Here is a 19243-nt window from a genome sequence, read left to right as displayed (position 1 = left end):
TTATCTTCAAAACATGTATATAGATTATTCATTTATTTCTAAACAAATGTGTCTGAATGTGTAAACCATGTGAATCAAATTGAATTAAGAGGATCAAAAGAATCGAAAAAAATTGGAATCAAATTGATTCTGGAAATTATTGGCGATACCCAGCTCTATATGAAACCCATGTTGTAGATGTGAAGTTAAGCAAGTTGAATTTAATTTGATGTTTAATCCTGTTATATTTGATACTCACAATATTAGCATATTCCAAATTTTGCTTAAAAACCAACTGGATACGGTTGTGTCTGAATTCCCTTCCTACCTTCTAACTACCAAACTATCAAGTGTGGGAGTCTCTTGTGCCGTGGATTTTAAAGCCAATTTGGACGCTGTTTTTTTATATTACGTCTGCGATTTTACAAAATAAAAATATAAAATCGAGCATTTTATGGATTCTATTAATGAATCTATTGTGTTCTGATGATAAAGTTGCTTTTAAAAATGTTCTTTTCCCCACTAAAATTGTTACAACACAATGCATTGTGGTCTATATTAGCCAATCGAGGGAGAATTGGTGCACACTGATTTTTCACAGAGACTTCTGGGAAATTTCTAAGGTCCTGAATTTCGGACAGTTCTACAAAAAAGGCAAACGGACTATTTAGTGGTGCACTATGTAGTGAGTAGTGAAGGAATTCGGACAAATAGTTCACATTTCTGTCCCTGTAGTTCATCAATCTTCCACTAGGGGCAGCAGGAGGGCTTTTCTGGCTCGTTTCAAAATGGCTGCCTCCGTGAAGTCTCAACTACTCTTTTGGCGGGAAAATCTTTGCTTATTTCCAAATGTTAATGGTGAAAATAATTCATCTTTACTTGATGTTTTAAATTACTTGATAATAATTAATTCTTTATTATTTAGTTACACCATGTTGTAAATGTTTGGATCAAATTTGAGACAATGGGTAAATGATGTGCTGTTTTCCTGAAAAATCATGTCAATATTTTTACATCTAAAGCTAAAATTATTGCTAGCAAAAACTTTTAAATCACTCAAAGGATCGTCTTTTATACTATCCTTATGTGAATTTCTTTAAAGGGTTTGAAAAGACATTTTAATTCCCCAAAAAAATGAATTTTCTGTCATATTTTTAATAATATAGTGGGTTTTACGGAATTAATATAAAGCAAATTATGTGGAAATTACTTTTGTTTTTCATTGGTGCTTCTTTATGATACATATTTAAAATGAATTGGACATAGAGAAGAAAAGTGCCTTAGAAACCTGATGATTAATTTTTTGCTAATTTAATCAAAAGTCGACTATTGTGAAAGGACTTTCGGCCCGTTTATCAGGAAATGATTACAATGACAATTGCTGTGAAGTCCTTTGACCTTTGGAAGCTGGCCAGTGAAAGCTAAAAGCAGCTTGAAATGGAAAAAACGTTGTGTCTCTTTAAACTCCAGGTTTATGCGGTTCTGAGTGAAGTTTTTTAACCCTCACAGCTTTATGTTTGGAAGGAAAGTCCAAATATGTTTTTCCTGTTCTCCTGGATCAGGGGTCTTTTTGAGTGGACTCCTTTTGACTCGAATCCTTTTGACTGCTTTCTTCGAGGTCAGTTTACAGTTTTTATTGATTCATTTATATTTTTTGATGCTGCTGACTCTTTGTTTGTTTTTAGGGCTTGTGAGTGCTTGTGGCGTGTCAGTTCTGTACAATCTGTTGAGAGTATACAATTTCATTCAAACATGCAGGTAAAGGTGATAGAGAGAGACAGGCTGAACTCATGAGGGATGGAGTCTGATTTAGCTCCTTTTTTGCAGGGATTCTGAAACATCTGCAGGTGAGAGAGAACAGAAGCCCCCCCTGAGAAGCAGCTGGAGAGCCGCTCTCCAGTTCTGGACTCTGTCGGCTCTTTTGTCTCTGGTTGGGTCCAGAGTATCGGCACTCGTAGTGCTGGAGTTTTTACTCCGAGCTGTTTCTGCCTGGATGTCAGCGGGATTGGTGAGCCCCTATAAACCGTGTCACATTTACTTGAGTTTGTCTTTATTTTTGCTTTTGCTTCAGAACGCAGGTGCAGGACCTTTGGATTTGCTCCTCATTCAGTGCCAGTTTTCCTTGGGATGCAGCCTCCTCTGCACTTTAGCTTTCCTCCATCAGGGGGCTCCCCACAGCTCCCTCAGCTTGCTGCTGGCCGCCGGCCTCAGTTGGGTCGTGGCGAGCTACAGCAGCAGTCTTTGGAGCCACGCGGCCAGACTCTACCCTCTGCACAGCACAGAGCGGTACTGCGGGAAGTGCATCCACCTTCTGACCTCTGGACACACCTTGCTGGCTTCACTGCAGAGAGCGGTCGTCTTGGCCTTCGCCGTGGGGACTGTGGCTTCCACCTCCACGGTTTATGAACACTTCCTGTTCCACAAAGATGCCATAAAGTTCTGGACTCCACTGACACTCTGCTACACTATGCTGGTGGTTTTCACTCAAGGTGATGATCCGGGAAATTCTCAGGTGTATCATCTCAACTAAAATCTGCAGGAATAAAACCGAAAATACAACCTAAAAAGATCAGAAACTAAAGATTAAAAGTTCTTAAAGACCCAAATCAGTATGTTGAAAATATAAAATGTGCTAAATGTAAGAAATAATTTGTATTTATTGTTTTATTAAACTGCACTAGACCAGGGGTCTGCAATCATTCACACTTGAAGAGCCATTTGGGTCGATTTCTCATGACCACAACCCAGAAGGAGCCACACATCCTTCAGGAAAAATAAGACTTTGTATTCATGTTATTGTTATTTTTATGAGAAATATGAATAAACTATTATTTTTTGGCATTAATAAAACAAACTTTAAGAGAAAATAGATTTTTTTCGGCCCAAATATAAAACAGTTTATAACTTTTAACAGAGAATTTCTTTCAAAATAAAAGACTTCCTGTGTCACATAGGATCATCTCGATGAAGTAAATCTAGTGGGAGGTAGTGTAATGTCAGCAATGGAAAAAAAATCAAAAATACAATTATTTTTAAGCGTTTGTAGTGCATCTGAGCTAGAACTTCATAAATGTAACTTTCTAAAATCACAACACAGCTAATTATCTGTATTTTTGGAACCATGAGCCACACTCCAAACAATGGAATGTTTAGTTCTGACTATTGAACCACTATGGCGACTGTGCTTTGGTGTTAATTTACTTAAAGCTTTGTATTTTTCTTGAACCAAAGAGCCACAATGGAGCAGTAGAAACTCCAGACGTGGCTCCGGAGCCGCAGGTTGCAGATCCCTGCACCAGATCTTGTAGAAAACAACGGAAAGAGTTTTCTTTATTATTACTTTCTTACTAGCAAATTAATATATATATATATATATATTTGCTTTTGCTTTGTTATACAAATTCATATGTTAAACCAAAACCAAATATTGAAATTACAACCAAATCGTGAAGAAAGTTTGCAGTTTCCAGGACTGGATTTTTTTTTCACCTAAAACTATTAAAATAAAAATGTTTTTGAACATTTTAAAGATTGAAAATCTTATCTGGAAGATCTTGATAAGGTGGAGCTTTATCAATAGTAAAAACAAGGAGTTCCGTTATTTTTTTATTCTAAAAAAACCCAACAAGATGACAGAAAGATCTTTATGTGGAGCTTGGTCTCTCGTCTGCAGAGGATCAGCAGAGACGGGCCGACACAGAGAACCTCCTTCGCATCGTGGTGATCCGATTAGGAGGCTTGCTGGTGCTGATGTTGACCGTGGGGAACTGGTCGGATGTTCTTCACGTCCTCGTCTCATTTTTGGGGGAAGGAGTCTGCCTGCTGTCCTCCGGTGATCTGCTGCAGGCTGTGCTGAAGGTCTGCTCGGATCAAATGCTGGAATTTGCAACTCCTGTGTTTTGTGATTGATTATTTATGATTTATTTTCAGGATGAACAAGAAACCAGCTCGAGTGAGAATGAAGAGAGGTCCAGAAACAGGACGTGAGAGAAGAAACTTTGAGATGAGACTTGAAGGTTCATCCAAACTTGGATTTTAGAGCAAAGACACTTTTTAACTACAGATAAAAAAATAATATTTTTGTCACTTTGGAGATGTATAAATGTCAATCTTTGTTACTGATAGTTGTTTTAGCTCATCCAAAATAAAAGCAAGTATTAAAAGAAAATGAATAATCTTCTCTACAATCTCTTGACCTCACAATGTTTTGGGAAAGTCACGAAAAATGAATAAAAAATGTGTCTGGGATGTTCAGAGATATTACAAATTAGTTTGATGTTTATTTTTTTTTTCCTGGATTTGCAAAACTTTTAATTTTTCATACAGTTCTTAACCCTAGAACACTTTTGTTATAAAAAGTTAAACCATAATTCTTGCGGGGTCATTTTTACCTGATATAATATACAAAAATCAAAAGGATTTCTCATAAAAAAAAAAAAACAGATCAAAATATGACAACACATGATGAATTAGAGAAGTTTTCTTTCATTTTCAACTGTCTTTTATGTAACAAAATGGAAAATAAAAACTTAGGAAGATCATAAAAACATGCGAAAAAATTACTAAAAAATTAGGAATTTGAGAACAAAAAAATTAAAAAATAGAAAAAAATGACACTAGAGACATGTGAGATTTCACCCAGAAAAATGTAACATATTGAACATCATGTAAATATTTCTGCTTGGGTGAAAATCCCTCGGTAATAGTGCTCTAGGGTTAAAACCTGACACATTTTCTTAAGTTTTTAAGATTTAGAATTGCTGGTTTACAGACTAAACCTTTATTAATTTCAGAAATTGTTACATTTTCAGATGATCACTTACATTTCATGGAAAAATGCCCCATTTTCACTATGTTGTACCATGTTTATCCATAATTTAATGTTAAAGAAAAATCAACTTACATATTTTTAAACAAATCTTGTTACATTTTGAACTAATGATCAAATCTGCTGCATTTTTAACAAAATTAATCATCTATGAACTGGAGTAGGTCAGAGGTCACCTAAACGTATCTAAAGTTCGTGTATCATGAGCATATTTTTAATTTTTAAATCTACGTAAATGCAAGTGTAATTTATAACTTACCCTTCCAAGCTTTTCTCAAAACTAAAACCGCCGAGCTTGGATCTAGAAATACGGAAAATATCATGAAAATAAGTCGGAATCAACAATTAAATTAAAAGAAAACCTCAAAGAACTACAGACTATTCACATAGAACTAGCAAAAAATACACATTATTCGACTGGAGAACAATCAATCTGAAGTTATTTTTCATACAGTTGTATTTTTAAGCTTGTTTTTCACATGTGAACTCTTGTTTCTCAATTTTGATATTCAAAATTATTAAAGACAATTTTTTTATTCTAAAAAAGCATTCCAAGTAGTGTTATAATTATGATTATGAAGTTTTTAACCAAAATCTCTCAACCTAAATGTCTTAAAAAGCCATTTTTTGTGTTGATCTGAAGCCTCTGTTTCCAAAATCTCCTCTGAGGGGGCGTGGCTTTGAAGCTGATCTCCTCCTGTCTGATTATGATAGCTCTGTGTATCTTCACCGCTGGGAAAGTCAATGAAAAGATAGAAGATTTTAAAACTTTTTAGGAATTTTATTCAAAATATTAGTGTTTTTTTCCTACTTTTAGACCACCTCTGGGCAGTGATTTAACCAGTTTCCTCATCGAGTCCACAAATAAAACCTTTTGTGCAACTTTTGTAACATTTTTTTAAGTCGTAGAAAAAAAATCAACACTCGAACTTGACAAACGTTTGACCCCTGATGCAACAAAGACGAATAAAGTTTCTTCAACTGAACAAACACACTAAGTAGAGGAAGGTTCTGTATTTGGGAGCGTTAAGACAAGTTTCACTTTGCAAACAGCATTTTTGAGGAATGACACAACATGTGAAAGTGGGGGCTGTGAAACTCTACCTCCATTTCTGATTTTTTAAAGTGTAAACGTTTGCAGCTCCTCTTTAACCCTTAAACACCGTTGACACAATCGATGTAATTCCAGTAGATTTTGAAGGAGAAAGGCGGCGTGAGCCGCCTTTCTCCTTCAAAATCTACTGGAATTACATTGATCATGTTAAGATTTAAAAGTTACAGTAAACTATGGAGTTTTTTCATGTACAATGAAGGTTTTTTTTTTGCTTATTTACTTCTATTTAACTGAAAACAAAGAGTGCAAAGGCAGGGATGAGATTAAGACTCGTCGGGGTGTTGAAACATGGAGGTCCGGGAATTGTCTCCTCTCTGGGCATGTTATGTCTTCACTGGGCATGCTCCCCTCTGCAGTCATGACATCACAGCAGCATTCCTTTCCAAAGAGCTGGAACAACAGAGACCCCCATCTTTCTCCTCACTGCCACCTCCCATTAACCCTCGCCGTGCATTCCAAACCGGGGAAACAGATGATTATCGCTTTGTTCTTTTTAGCTAATTTAGGAAAAGTTGAGCTACAATGTTACTTTACGTGCTGTTATAACTTCTTGTTGTAAATGAGCTCCCATTCTTTGCTCAAAGCGAACATCTCCTCTTTCACAATGCCTTGATTCAGAGCACTGTAATCCTGCTCCTGTGCACCAACGCTTCACCAGAGTCAGACGGAGTTCACTAAACACTCTGAGCTGCAGAGTCTTTGTGGTCCTAGAAGAAGCAAGAGATGTATGGAGTGCTTATTGTGCCACTATTTTGCAAGCAAAAGTCACAGTTTTGCAATCAAAATGTTCCGAATTTCAAACAAAATGTAAAATGTTAGCAATAAAACTTCATAATTTGCTTTCAGAAATCTTATTTTTACTTTCAAAAAATATTTTTGCTTTTGCAAACTTTTTTTGGTTTAAACATTTTCTTAATTTTGCAAAAAACAATTGCTTTCAAAAATGATTTTTGCAAATTCTTTTTGCACTTTAAAATATTTTTGAGTTTGCAAACTTTTTTTTACTTTAATTTTTTGTTTTTATTTTTGCAAGAAAAAATGTTGCTTTCAAAAAACATTTTTGTGTTTGCTAATTTTTTTGCTCTCAAAAAATGTTTTTGCTTTTGCAATCTTTTTATGGCTTTCAAAAATTAATTTGCTTTTTCAAAAATGTTTCTGCTTTTGCAAATTTTTTTTTGGTTTAAAAAAAATATTTTTGCTTGTGCAAACTTTTTTTGGTTTAAAAATTTTCTTGCTTTTGTGAAAAACAATTGCTTTCAAGAATGGTTTTTGCTTTTGCCAATTTTTTTTGCACTTAAAAAATGTTTTGCGTTTGCAAACTTTTTTTGTTTTCAAATTTTGTTTTGCTTTTGCAAGAAAAAAATTTACTTTCCCAAAAAAGTTTTGAGAAACTTTTTTTTGCTTTGAAATATTTTTGTGTTTGCAAACTTTTTTTGCTTTCAAAAAATATTTTTTGCGTTTTTTTAGATGAGTTGTGCTTCATCTCGCTATTATTTTTTGAAACCAAAAAAAGTTTGCGAACACAAAACATTTTTTGAAACCAGCAAAAACGTTTTTAAAATAAAATATTAAATGTTTTTCTTTGCAAATTATTAATTTTTTTCACTTAATATTTTTCTTGCAATTTAGAAAATTTTGATCTCAAAACTGTGACTTTTTCTTGTAATATGGTGGCACAAAAATCCCTCCATAGAGACTCTGATAGTGAGTCAGGACTGAAGTGATATGATTTTGTGGGGGGAAGGGAAGAAGGAAAGAGGGAGAAGAAAAACGAAGGCAGACCCAAAGAGGGCTGCAGAAAAAAAAAAAGCTTTCACAACAATAAGACGCAAATGAAGAAGCTTTTAGGCTCACACGATTCTGCAAAAGTCAGAAGATTTGGGAGTTGCTTTTCTTATGCCAAAGCAAAGAGCTTTGTGACACGAAAAGCTCTCCACGCGGTTGCATAACCTGCTGTGGGTGTGTGTGCACACATGCAAGTGTATGTGGGCTTGTGTGCTTGCCAGCCTTTCATAGTGAATAAATGTGTCATGGTTTTTACTGCACTTTGCCAGAGATTAACTGTTCACCTTTTACGGTCTGGAGGGAGGTGGCATTGTCAGGAGGAGGAGGAGGGGTCAACAGATGGTAACGCTGGGGAGGGAGGGAGATAAAGGAGGAAAAAGGAGTGGCCTTCTGGAGCCCCTCTCCACCAAGAGTGAAGTCTTCTGCTCGTGGGAGGGAAAATAAACCAGAAGGTTTGAGATACAGAGGAGAAAGGAGACAAAGGGCTGTCTCTGAACAACGTTTTCCCACAGGTACGTGTCAAGAATATACAAAATAGACTTTTAAAATGTGTGTTTTTGTTCTTCATCCTTTTCTTGAGATGATTGTGATTGTGTAGAGGCCCCCTTCAAAGATGAAGAACACTTCCATAACGCTAAAATTCTGATTAAACTAGTTGTTTATGAATATTTATATATTATTTCCCGTCTGATGAAAGCACAAAGTGAGTCAGAACTGTTCTCCTGTCAGTTTGTGTGAGAGCTTCCTCCATCATGGCATCAGCAGCCCCCCCAAAGAGGATGGTGTCCTCCGTCTTCATCACTTTGGCGCCTCCTCATCGAGCCACTGTCACCCAGCGGCAGCCCTCCCTCAAAGCCTACAGCTTACAGCCGGGCGCAGAGACGCAGGACACGCCTTCCAGGGCCGGCCCGGCGGGCAGCTTACCTGTCTTCAGACGCGGGTCAGAGGACCACTCACCCTCCGACTCCTGCGGTTCTGTAAACGGTAAAAGCCGGACTCGTGCAAAGGCCTGGACTCCTGCACCTGCACGAACCGGACTGCAGGAAAATGTAGACCAAACTAAGATAGGTATTTAGCTCCAAGTATTTTCCTTTTTGAAAAAGGGTTCTCAAACTGGATTGAGGCTGGGGTGTACGGGGTTCCATTTGTTCCAAAAATATGCTTTTGCGTCCACGGTCTATATCTTTGGTTCATTGTCTATGTCTACTGAACAAGTTCATTGAACATTTGTTCATGTCTACGTAATACTAAGCAATATCTTGTGCATGTCCTGTGAAACGACAGGAGCTAACGACGCTAGCAACTGTTGCTAAGGACTTTTCTGACGACCAGATCCAACGATAATATCAAATCGAAAATTTTAACTGTAAAACATGCTGAAATATCACAAAGCAAATACAAAACTATCATCAAAGAAGCGTGGACATGCAGAAGATACTACTTAGAAGACATTGAATATTCATATTAAAATTGGGGCTGCCAGTTTGGGACCTTTGTTTTTATATCTTTGGTCCATTTTATTTGTTCACTAAACGAGTTTATTGAACATTTGTTCATGTTTATGTGCTACTAAGCAATATCTTCTACGTTTCCTGTAAAATTACAAAAGCTGACAACCCTAGCAACTGTTGCTAAGGACTTTTCTGACGACCAGATTCAACGACAACAGCAAATGCAAAGTTTTAAGCGTGAAGCTGAATTCACAAAAAGCAAATACACAACATCATCAAAGAAGTGTGAACATACAGAATATATTGCTTAGTAGACACTTAATTCTCACACTAAGGTGGGGGCCGCAAAATATCAACGTGGGGGCCACAAATGGCCCACGGGCCGCCAGTTTTAGACCCCTGGTCTATGTCATTGATTTATTGTCTATGTCTACAGGACAAGTTTGTTAAACATTTATTAACGTCCATGTAAGCAATATCTTCTGTGTGTCCTGTGAAACGACAGCAGCTAATGATGCTAGCAACTGTTGCTAAGGACTTTTTTGATAACCAGAAACAACAATAATAGCAAATGCAAAAGTTTTAAACATAAATCAAGCTGTAACGTCACAAAGTAATTAAAAATTCAAAGAAGTGTAGACATACAGGAGATACTACTTAGAAGACATTGAACTTTCATATTAAGGCAGGGGCCCCAAAATATCAACTTGGGGGCCCGTGGGCCACCAGTTTGAGACCCCCTGATCCATGTGCAACACTCAAAAGCAACAAAAAAAGCAAAACAGGTCTGGTCTAAAAGTTTTCGTCTGTAATCACAAGACTAACAAAGTCTGAGTTAAGAAAGGAGGATTCAGGAAGCCATAATTAGTGTGCTAATTCCTTACTATTGATGGTAGCTAACAACTGCTGTGGTGAACGTAGGCGAGGTATGAAGTGGTGAATGGATAAACAGGAAACAAACCAGACTCGTCATTCGTGAGACTATCAGTGAGTAATCACATCTCCTCAAGTGAGATTGAGTAATGTTGTTTTACCACATCTGAGTGGCAGAAATGGAGGCCGAACCCAGAGAGACATGAAAAAACGAATTAGAAAATAGAAATGATGAGTTGACCTGGAGGTAGGATGTGAACCTCCATTCTACATGAAACCTCACTGGGGCTTTGGGTCTTCAGCCTGTTTCCAATGAGCAGCATGGTTTGTTTTCACTGTGATTACAGGAAAGCAGGCTCTGTAAAGTCAAGAAAACTTTGCACTCTAGTCTGCAGAAAGCTGCACTGTTTGCAACACGCTTGACCAAAGCAATAGTAACGTGATCACGGCATCAGGAACCAGCTTGACAGGCTTGATAAAACGTAAGAAGCTGAACACAGTAATGAAGCAACACATGATAAAACAAAACTTTAAAATTGATTTATGGTTTCAAAAAAATACGACAAAGTAACTTTAAATGGTTTGTCTTTATTCAGTTGATTCATCTGAGTCCTCCTAAGGTGTGTTTGGGATTTTAGCTTGCTGTAGATGAATCAACAGACTTTTATTGCTGTACTGACCTTCATTCAAACGCATTATCTGGTAATGATTTAAAGGGAAATTCACACAGTCAGGCTTCTCAAGTTTAAATTCTGAGTTCTTTGGAGCAAATGGGATAGCTGTCTGGAGAAATGTGCTGATAGGTGCAGAAAACTATTATTTTTGTCCTGATTTTGGGATAAAAAAAAAAAAAAACATTTGTGTAAAATATAAGAGAATTGTTTTACTAATCTTTACTGAGAATGGAGTGTCGCCCCACATAACCTGTTCAGGGTTAAAACAAACCAGAACCGGAAAAGATTTTTCAGTCAATCTACTCTATAGCCACGCCCACATTTTATGAAGATGACAAATCTGTTTTGAAGGAAACATGTCTTTAAGAGAAACAAGCAACCGAACATTTTGTTAGTCTTTTCATATGTGGTCCTTCTCAAGTCAGGGAGGAGCGATTTGATGTATTTGGGTCAACAATGACCATAAAATCATTCTTCTTTCAAAGTTTACATTTGTTTGCCTTATTAAGTGTAGTTTTTCATTTGTAAATAGCAGGTTTAGACCAGGAGTCTGCAACCTGCGGCTCTTTTATCCCTCCTTGGTGGCTCTCTGGGTGAAGAAAAATAAAATATTAAATGTGGAGATTAGCTATTATTTTAGCAACATGCTAACGTTTTTGGCTAATTTGTTATCTACTGGGGGTTTTAGGCTAATTTAAAGTTTAGCTTCTATTTTAGCAACAGACAAACATTTTTTTTATGAATTTAGTTTACTGATGAATTTTATGCTAATTTGGGATTTAGCTAATAATTTAGCAGCATGCAGATGTTTTCAGCTAATTTGTTATCTACTGAAGTTTTTTGGGGATAATTTAGAATTTAGCCTCTATTTTTGAACAAGGCTGACTTTCTTGACTAATTTAGTTTACTGAGGAATTTTAGGCCATTTAGGAGTTCAGCTAGTAATTGAGCAATGAGCTAGCTTTTTTCTGACTAATTTGGCCTCAAATGAAATTTTGTATGCTAATTTGGAGTTAAGCTAATATTTTACCTATATGCTAAAATTTTTGGCACATTTGTTATCAACTTGATTTTTTAGGCTAATTCAGTGTTTAGCTTTTATTTTAGCAACATGCTAACATATTTGGCTGATTTAATTTTCAGAGGAATCTTATGCTAATTTTGAATTTCGCTAGTAATTAAGATACGAACTAGCATTTTCGCTAATTTGGCATCAACTAAATATAAAAGGTAAAAACGTTTAAAAAATCCCATTTTGAGAAATGTTAGTTTCTTGTTATACTTTTGCTTTTGTTTTTTGCCAAAAATAGACATAATTCATATTTATACAAAAAAGAAGGTCATGAATGCAAATCCAAATTTCCTAAATGCTAAAGTAAGACTATGCGGCTCCTTCAAGGTTTTTATCAGTAGAAAACAAGCCCAAATGGCTCTTTTACTGTTAAAAGTTGCCAACCTCTGGTTTAGACCAAAAAATTATGCAAATATTTGCAGACCAAAGTGAGAACTATAGAACTGCATAAATCATATTTTTTTTATTTTTATATTTTTCTTTAAAACATATGGGCCAACTTCAAAGTGGCTTAAAATAACTCTTTGATTAGTATTTTAAATTCATGTTTGCAGTATTTTAGCCTTCTGAATAAAATTTAAGCAAAAATGAGAGCATACAAATGTTTTTCCTTTAGTTTTTCTATTTCTTCTTGCAGAACTGCAAATGTTTAAGACCTCAATTGAGTTTGTTGATCACAAAATCTTCTGCTGTTGATTCTATTTTCACAACATGGCTTTAAAATAAGGTGTATTTTCTTGCTCCCCATCAGAGCTCTTTCCTCCTCCTCCTCCTCCTCCTCCTCCTCTCGATGTACGGCATCCATCTCCACAAACGATGCCTTCTGAAGCAAAAGAAGCCGCTCTTCTGCCAGCTCCTCCAGCACAAACGCCTTCTCATCATCATCCAGATCAGCAGCCAATACAACAGAAAGAGGTAGCCATAGTTCTCCTTCAACCAAAATGCCGATTTTTATTTCCACACAGCTGCCAAAATTGTGTTTAAATGTTTGACTCTCAATGTTTTCCATACAGAATTTAATATAAAGTCCACACAAATAAATGGGAACAATTTCTTTAAAAAGTTTTAAGACTTTCCTAGATAAATTATACTATCTTTTGATGATATCACACATTGCTTCATCTTGCTCAAGCAACATTCTTTCATGTAAGCACTGCAAAAACAAACCCCCTAGAAATAAGTAAAACATTTCCTAAAATAGAAAACATTTTCTTTAAAAAGACAAAAAAAGGGTTTTACAGGAAATTCTTATTTTAACCTTTTAACACCAGAGCTCCAGTGTTTATGTTCTTTGATTTACTGTAACTTTTCAACCCTTAACCGAATAATGCCAGTAGATTCTGAAGGAGAAAAGCGGTGTGAGCCGCTTTTCTCCTTCAGAATCTGATGGCATTATCCAGTAAAGGGTTGAAAAGTTACAATATGTTAAAGATTTTTTTTTCTTTAAGCGCCACCAGTTTCTTTTTTTTCCTTGAATTTTGCCGTGTAAACTCCATACGTTTGTTATTTTCCTTCAAGATGGAAAGAATCACTCCACCTTATGGCATAAGAGAAGAAGAAAAAGAAGAATCCAATGGAATAAGACACACGACTGGAGAAGGAGCAGGCAGGGAGAGCAGCGGTAACTTCACTACTGTTTGCTTTTGTGTGCACCTGCACATTGTTATGACCTACTTTGGCACTTTGCTCTCTTTGCAGACTTGTGCGGCTTTTGTCGGAAACCAATAGCCCTCTTTGAAACTGCCATTGAGGCTCTGAACAGGACTTACCATGCCGGTTGTTTCCAGTGCAGATCTTGTCACATTCCTCTGGCTGGTAAACTCTACTACAACAAAGCAATGATCCCTATCTGTGAGGAATGTTACCAGGTAGGTCCACGTCAACTCAACTTCACTGTGATATATGGCTACTAAACAGATTTTCTTTGACAAGAGAAGCTTATATTATTATTAGAAGCTTATATTGCACAAAACAGTCGGATAAACTGGTTTGTGCATATGAAGGTAAAACCAGCAAGAAGTTTTAATCAAACAAAGTAAAAAAACTTAAAACATTGTTTTCTACTCAGTTCAAGATAAAGAAGAAAAATGTGTTTTGGGTGTTTTTAACATCTTCTTGATGTTTTTTTTTTTTATAATTAAGGACATAGAAAAAGATTATTTAGCTTAAAAGTATTTCTAAGTATTTCTTTTTTCAAATCAATGTGAGTCAGGAGCAGACAAAAAATTCTGTTTAAAAAAATAGCTAATTTGTGACAGGAAATAGGCTTCCTTTGCTGGCCCCTGGATGCAGCATTCGCTTCTTCTGGCGGACCGTGGGCGTGGCGTTTGATTGCTCTCCTGGGCCCTGGGCGTGGCGTTTGATTGTTCTGCCAGCTCTTGGGGACTCGCTTGCTCTGCCGGCCACTGAGCACGGCATTCGCTTCCTCTGCCGGGCCCTGGATGCGGCACTCATTTGCTTTGCCGGCCACTGGGCGCAGCATTCGCTTGTTCTGCTGGGCCCTGGGCGCGGCGCTTGATTGTTCTGCCGGGTCTTGGGCACCCGCTTGCTGTGGCGGCCCCTGGGCATGGCATTTGCTTGTTCTGCCGGGCCCTGGGCGTGGGATTCGATTGTTCTGCTGGCTCTTGGGCGTGGCACTCGCTTGCTTAGCCGGCCCCTTGGTACGGCACTCGCTTGTTCTGCCGGCCACTGGGCACGGCATTCGCTTGTTCTGCCGTCCAAGGGACATGGCATTCGATTGATCTGCTGGCTCTTGGGCACTTGTTTGCTTTGCCAGCCACTGAGCACGGCATTCACTTGCTCTGCCGGCCCCTGGGCGGAGCACTTGCTTGCTATCCCAGTCCCTTGGCGTGGCATTTTCTTGCTCTGCTGGCTCTTGGGCATGGCACTCGCTTGCTTAGCCGGCCCCTTGGTACGGCACTCATTTGCTCTGGCGGCCACTGGGCGCGACACTCACTTGCTCTCCTGACCCCTGGGTGTGGCACTTGCTTGCTATCCCAGCCCCTTGGCATGGCATACTCTTGCTTAGCTGGCCCTCTGGGTGCGGCACTCACTTGCTCTGCCAAACCCTGCGCAGTAGAGCTTGCTGCACTGCCCACCGAGCAACTGGCTAGCATTTTGAGCCAGCCCACTGAGTGCCCACTTAAGCCAATGTGGGCAAACATAGGTGGGGCCACATTATACTGGAATTGGGCCCCACACTTTCTGCCTACTTTTAAACCATATGGCCCGCTTGGCCTTGCTGGTTGGGAAGTTCCATGCTCTGAGCTCTCAGCAACAGGGAGGGTAAAGGATGTGGGCGGGGCTACACCATGCCAACAGTCCCACCCACAACTTAGAGGTGAATTTGTAATGAACCCAGAATAGCATAAATATAATTAAAAGACCTCTGGGAACACTTTCAGAATAAATCAAAAGATGATCAAAGTGCGACTTTAAGAAGAAACTATGACTGTGAGGCAATAAATCCACCCACATGAATACAACTGAGATGGATATTTACCAAACAAGTCTTTTAAAAAGCATTTTCTTCTCTGTCTCAGGCCAGTTTGGAGCTTTGTTGGGCATGTGGGGAGGCCATCATAGACGACATCATCCATGCACTGGAGCGACCATACCACCCTTCCTGCTTCACGTGCACAACATGTCACCAGCAGATCGGAGAGCAGACTTTCGCTCAAGGAGAAGTTGGAGAAGTTTACTGCATTTTGGACTACTACAGGTATGAAAGAAGTTGAAAATAATATTGAAGTCATGAAAAAAAAGACATTTTAGAGTGTTTTTCCTGGTTTTTGACTCATTAACAAACATATAAAGACATGATGATATAACGCTTGAAATTGTTGTGTTTAAAGGAAGTATGCTCCTGAGTGTGGTGTCTGTAATCAACTAATCATTCCCAAAGAAGACGGTACTGACAGCTACATTGTTGAATGTCTGGGTCGTTCTTACCATGAGAACTGCTTTAGGTGTGAGGTAAGCATCACCCATACCAGGGGTCTGCAACCTGAGGCTCCAGATCCACCATTTATCCTCCACGGAGGCTCTGAAGAGAAATACTACTGATATGGATTAAATATACTTCATTGTTTTAAGTTAATAAAGTTTTGTTTTATGATTAGATTTTTAACATATCAGATAACTGAACTATGGGGTGCCAGTTGTAAATCTGCAAAGTAATATGTTAACATAAATATTTTTAGATAATTAGCATGTTTCAGGATAAAAATATCAGGGCTCATTTTTCAAATCCATACTTTCACCTTTTTAATTAATGTATTTATAAATGTTACATTAACTAAATATTTAGTTGGCGAGCTAAATATTTAATTTTAAGTTAAATTTGTAATTCTAAGCTAAATTTTTATTTGAAAAGTATATATTTAGCTTACAAACTTTTTTTTCATTTTATGAAATTAAAAATTTATTTTGCAAATTAAATATTTAGATCAGAACAAAATATTCAATTTCCAAACTAAATATTTAAGTTTTTCAAATTAAATAGCTGTTTGTAACTAAATATTTAGTGTTTATATTTTATATTTTAGCTTTTATATTTAAGCTTTAGTTTTTAACTAAATATTTAGTTTTAAAGTCAATATTTAGCTCTGACCTAAATATTTAGCTCCAAGCTAAATATTTAGGTCAAAGCTAAATATTTGGTTAAAATAAAAAGAGAGAAAATATGTAGTTAAAACATTTTATATTTGGTTTGGAGCTCAATATTTAGATCCTAGCTAAATATTTAGTTTGGATCAAAATATTTAGTTTGGAGTGAAATATTTGGTAGAAAAAAAACCTTAAATTTTGGTTTTGGAACTGAATATTTAGTTCTCTTGCTAAATATTTATTGAAAATAACTAAATATTTAGTGAAAAAACCTAAACATTTAGTTAAAAAAATATTTAGTTAAAAAAAATCAAGCTAGATATTTTAGCTATATATTTATTTACTAAATATTAAGCCTGGATTTGAATATTTAGTTTAGTTTAAATATTTAGTCAGTTTTAACTTTCAGCAAAATATTTCATGAGGTAACTAAATTTTTTTACACACTAAATATTTAGCTCAAAAACTGGAATATTTAGTTCAATATTTAGTAATTAGTAAATATTCAATAAATATTTAAATACATATTTACTTCAGATCTAAATATTTAATTTGCAAACTAAATGTTTAATTTCAAAACATTAAATATTTAGTTTGTAAGTTAAATATATAGTTTTAAAATAAATAATTAGTTTAGAATTAAATATTTAGCTTAAAAATAAGTATATAGCTTGCAAAGTAAATATTTAGTTAGTAAATGTAACATTTTTTAATACATTAATTTAAAAGGGGAAAATATGCATTTGAAAAATGAGACCTGTTTTTTTTCCCCTAAAATATGCTAAATATCTAAAAATACTGATGTTAAAATTGTACTTATATTCACAAACGGCCCCCATACTGAGCAAAATCCTGGTAAAAGGTTTAATCTACTGTCAGTGACATTTATTATTAGAAAAAGCTTAAAAGCACATAAAGATCTTTTTTTAATATATCCCACATCAATTTTATCATGTTTCTATTCAATAGTAAAAGGAGAAAAGGGATGAAGGTGCACCAAATTTATAGTGATGGAATAGTTCTTGTTTGAGAAAATCTGCTGCAGCAGGAGGTTATCTGACTCAGGGGGTATTTTATTTTGAAAGAAACTTGTACATGCTGCTGTCAAAATTAAAAGATGTTAAAAAAAATAAAATTTGAAAACGGTTATAATTAAATTATGTAAATATTTTAAAAATATATGTTACAAATAAACAAAAAAATTGTAATTTTCTTAACCCTGAAGTGAGAGTTTGCCGCTCTCAAAGGGTTTTAGTCTTTAAGAAACTGGACGAAATCGCTCTTTTAGTATTAAAGGTTGCAGACCCCTGACCTACACGACTCTATGCTGCTGCAGCTGTACAAACATAGACTTGTCCTACTCATCATCACCCTTCACCAGGTCTTCCATCTTGTTTGCAGGTCTGTGTCATCAAGCTCCCCCACGAGCACGGCTGCTACCCGTTAGACGGCAAGTTGCTTTGTAAGCCTTGCCATGTGAACTTGGCCTCGGGGGTGCAGTGAGGTGAAACCACTAGTGGAGGGAAAGATCCCACAAGCCCAAGCCTGTTCCACACACTGAGAGACGGCGCACTGAAGACAGTTCTATGAATGTCAAACACTTTCTTCAGTTGTTTTCACACCAGTTCTTACCCACATCTTATACTTGATAATTTTGCACTCTTTTAAAAAAAAAGCACCAAAAATATTTATAGAACCTGACAGAAAAGACATAGCAAGAATTTGTAGACTTAGAATGATCTCCAGTGGTTTAATAGTATAAAAAATATCCAGAAGAGTAAATGACTCCAACAGGAACCTATCGTGTGATCAGTCTCTGTTTAATGAGTTTCTCATCTTTTTAAAGCAGATTGAAAACACAGATTTTAAAATAAACTGAATTAAAAAATTAGATCACTGAATTATTTAATGTGTATTCATTAAAATGGCTTCTGCTATACATTTTTTTTCTTTCAAAATGTTTTTTTTTTATTTATGTTTTTTTTAATTAGTGTAAATTGACACTGTATTACACTGCCATGATTAAAGTGTCCACAGAGGAACTGTTGATGCAAAACTTTGTGCCCTTATAGGAGGTCACAGCACTTTACCACATACAGAAACTTTCAATCATTCTAGTTTTTTTAGCCGTAACTGATGAAAGTACGAAAGCACAACCTGCTGGTGAGTCATATATTCAAAGCATTTCCTGATGTCTGTCAATACACACGTGAATATAAAACTGCAAATTTAAAAGAACAAAAGTACAATTTTGTATGCTTATAGATATAGCAAAATCCAAAATTGTTTCATTTGACTTTTTATGTGTCTTTGTAAAATAACTGAATTATATTAAAGGTTTTGAAAACCCTGTAGTATGCACATTTCCTTAAAGTATTTATATATTTATGTCCCGCAGCGGTTCTGATCTCCAAGGGTCAGATTGTTTGAGCTATTATTCTTCCAAACTGCAGATTTTTTACCTCCACCACACTCAAAAACTCACTGAAATTTAGTATGGTTGAAAATGAATTTAGGGCAAAGTGAACGACCCCTTTAAAATGCTGACGTCACTGTGATGATGTCATGAATGGGGCCAAAATCTTTATGGGGCTCATAAAAATATATTATTTCGAAGTCCACAAAGTCCAGTGACGAAAACAAAACACACGAGTTGAGGATATCTAAAGGAAGATTGGTTATTATTATGGGATGGCCACAGGACTTGGTGACCTTTTTGTGGCAAAGTGTAAAATTCGGCAATTTCCACGTTTTCATGCAATTTCACGCAAATTATAATAATTTAATTTGGATGTATTTTTTAATATGCAGTTGCAATTTATTAATTTAACTTAATTGCATTTTATTTTACTTTTACAT

The 19243-nt window shown here is 36.3% G+C and overlaps 2 protein-coding genes across 3 annotated transcripts; both read left to right on the top strand.

Moving 5' to 3' along the window:
* The first annotated feature begins 431 nt into the window (after window positions 1-431).
* On the top strand, window positions 432-4044 carry LOC112145363 (transmembrane protein 82). Of its 2 annotated transcripts, XM_024270532.2 has the most exons (7): window positions 432-802; window positions 1450-1597; window positions 1665-1737; window positions 1807-1987; window positions 2051-2468; window positions 3653-3837; window positions 3910-4044. In XM_024270532.2, exons 2-7 carry the CDS (start codon window positions 1516-1518, stop codon window positions 3964-3966), a joined length of 996 nt encoding a protein of 331 aa, XP_024126300.1. In that variant the 5' UTR covers window positions 432-802; window positions 1450-1515; the 3' UTR covers window positions 3967-4044. The 2 variants fall into 2 exon arrangements, with proteins under 2 accessions (XP_024126300.1, XP_024126301.1); XM_024270533.2 differs by lacking the exon at window positions 432-802 and having other exon boundaries at window positions 1255-1597.
* Window positions 4045-7571: 3527 nt separating this feature from the next.
* Window positions 7572-18323, top strand: fblim1 (filamin binding LIM protein 1). The gene is made up of 8 exons (XM_024269060.2): window positions 7572-8218; window positions 8436-8774; window positions 12528-12691; window positions 13295-13397; window positions 13475-13644; window positions 15319-15497; window positions 15631-15751; window positions 17786-18323. The coding sequence occupies exons 2-8, from the start codon at window positions 8459-8461 to the stop codon at window positions 17885-17887; spliced, it is 1155 nt and encodes a 384-aa protein (XP_024124828.1). The 5' UTR covers window positions 7572-8218; window positions 8436-8458; the 3' UTR covers window positions 17888-18323.
* Window positions 18324-19243: the final 920 nt, after the last annotated feature.

This window comes from Oryzias melastigma, linkage group LG5, assembly GCF_002922805.2.
Source record: "Oryzias melastigma strain HK-1 linkage group LG5, ASM292280v2, whole genome shotgun sequence".
NCBI classification, from domain to species: domain Eukaryota; kingdom Metazoa; phylum Chordata; class Actinopteri; order Beloniformes; family Adrianichthyidae; genus Oryzias; species Oryzias melastigma.
The sequence above is the reverse complement of the archived record's forward strand: the minus strand, read 5'-3'. Positions and strand labels throughout refer to the sequence as shown.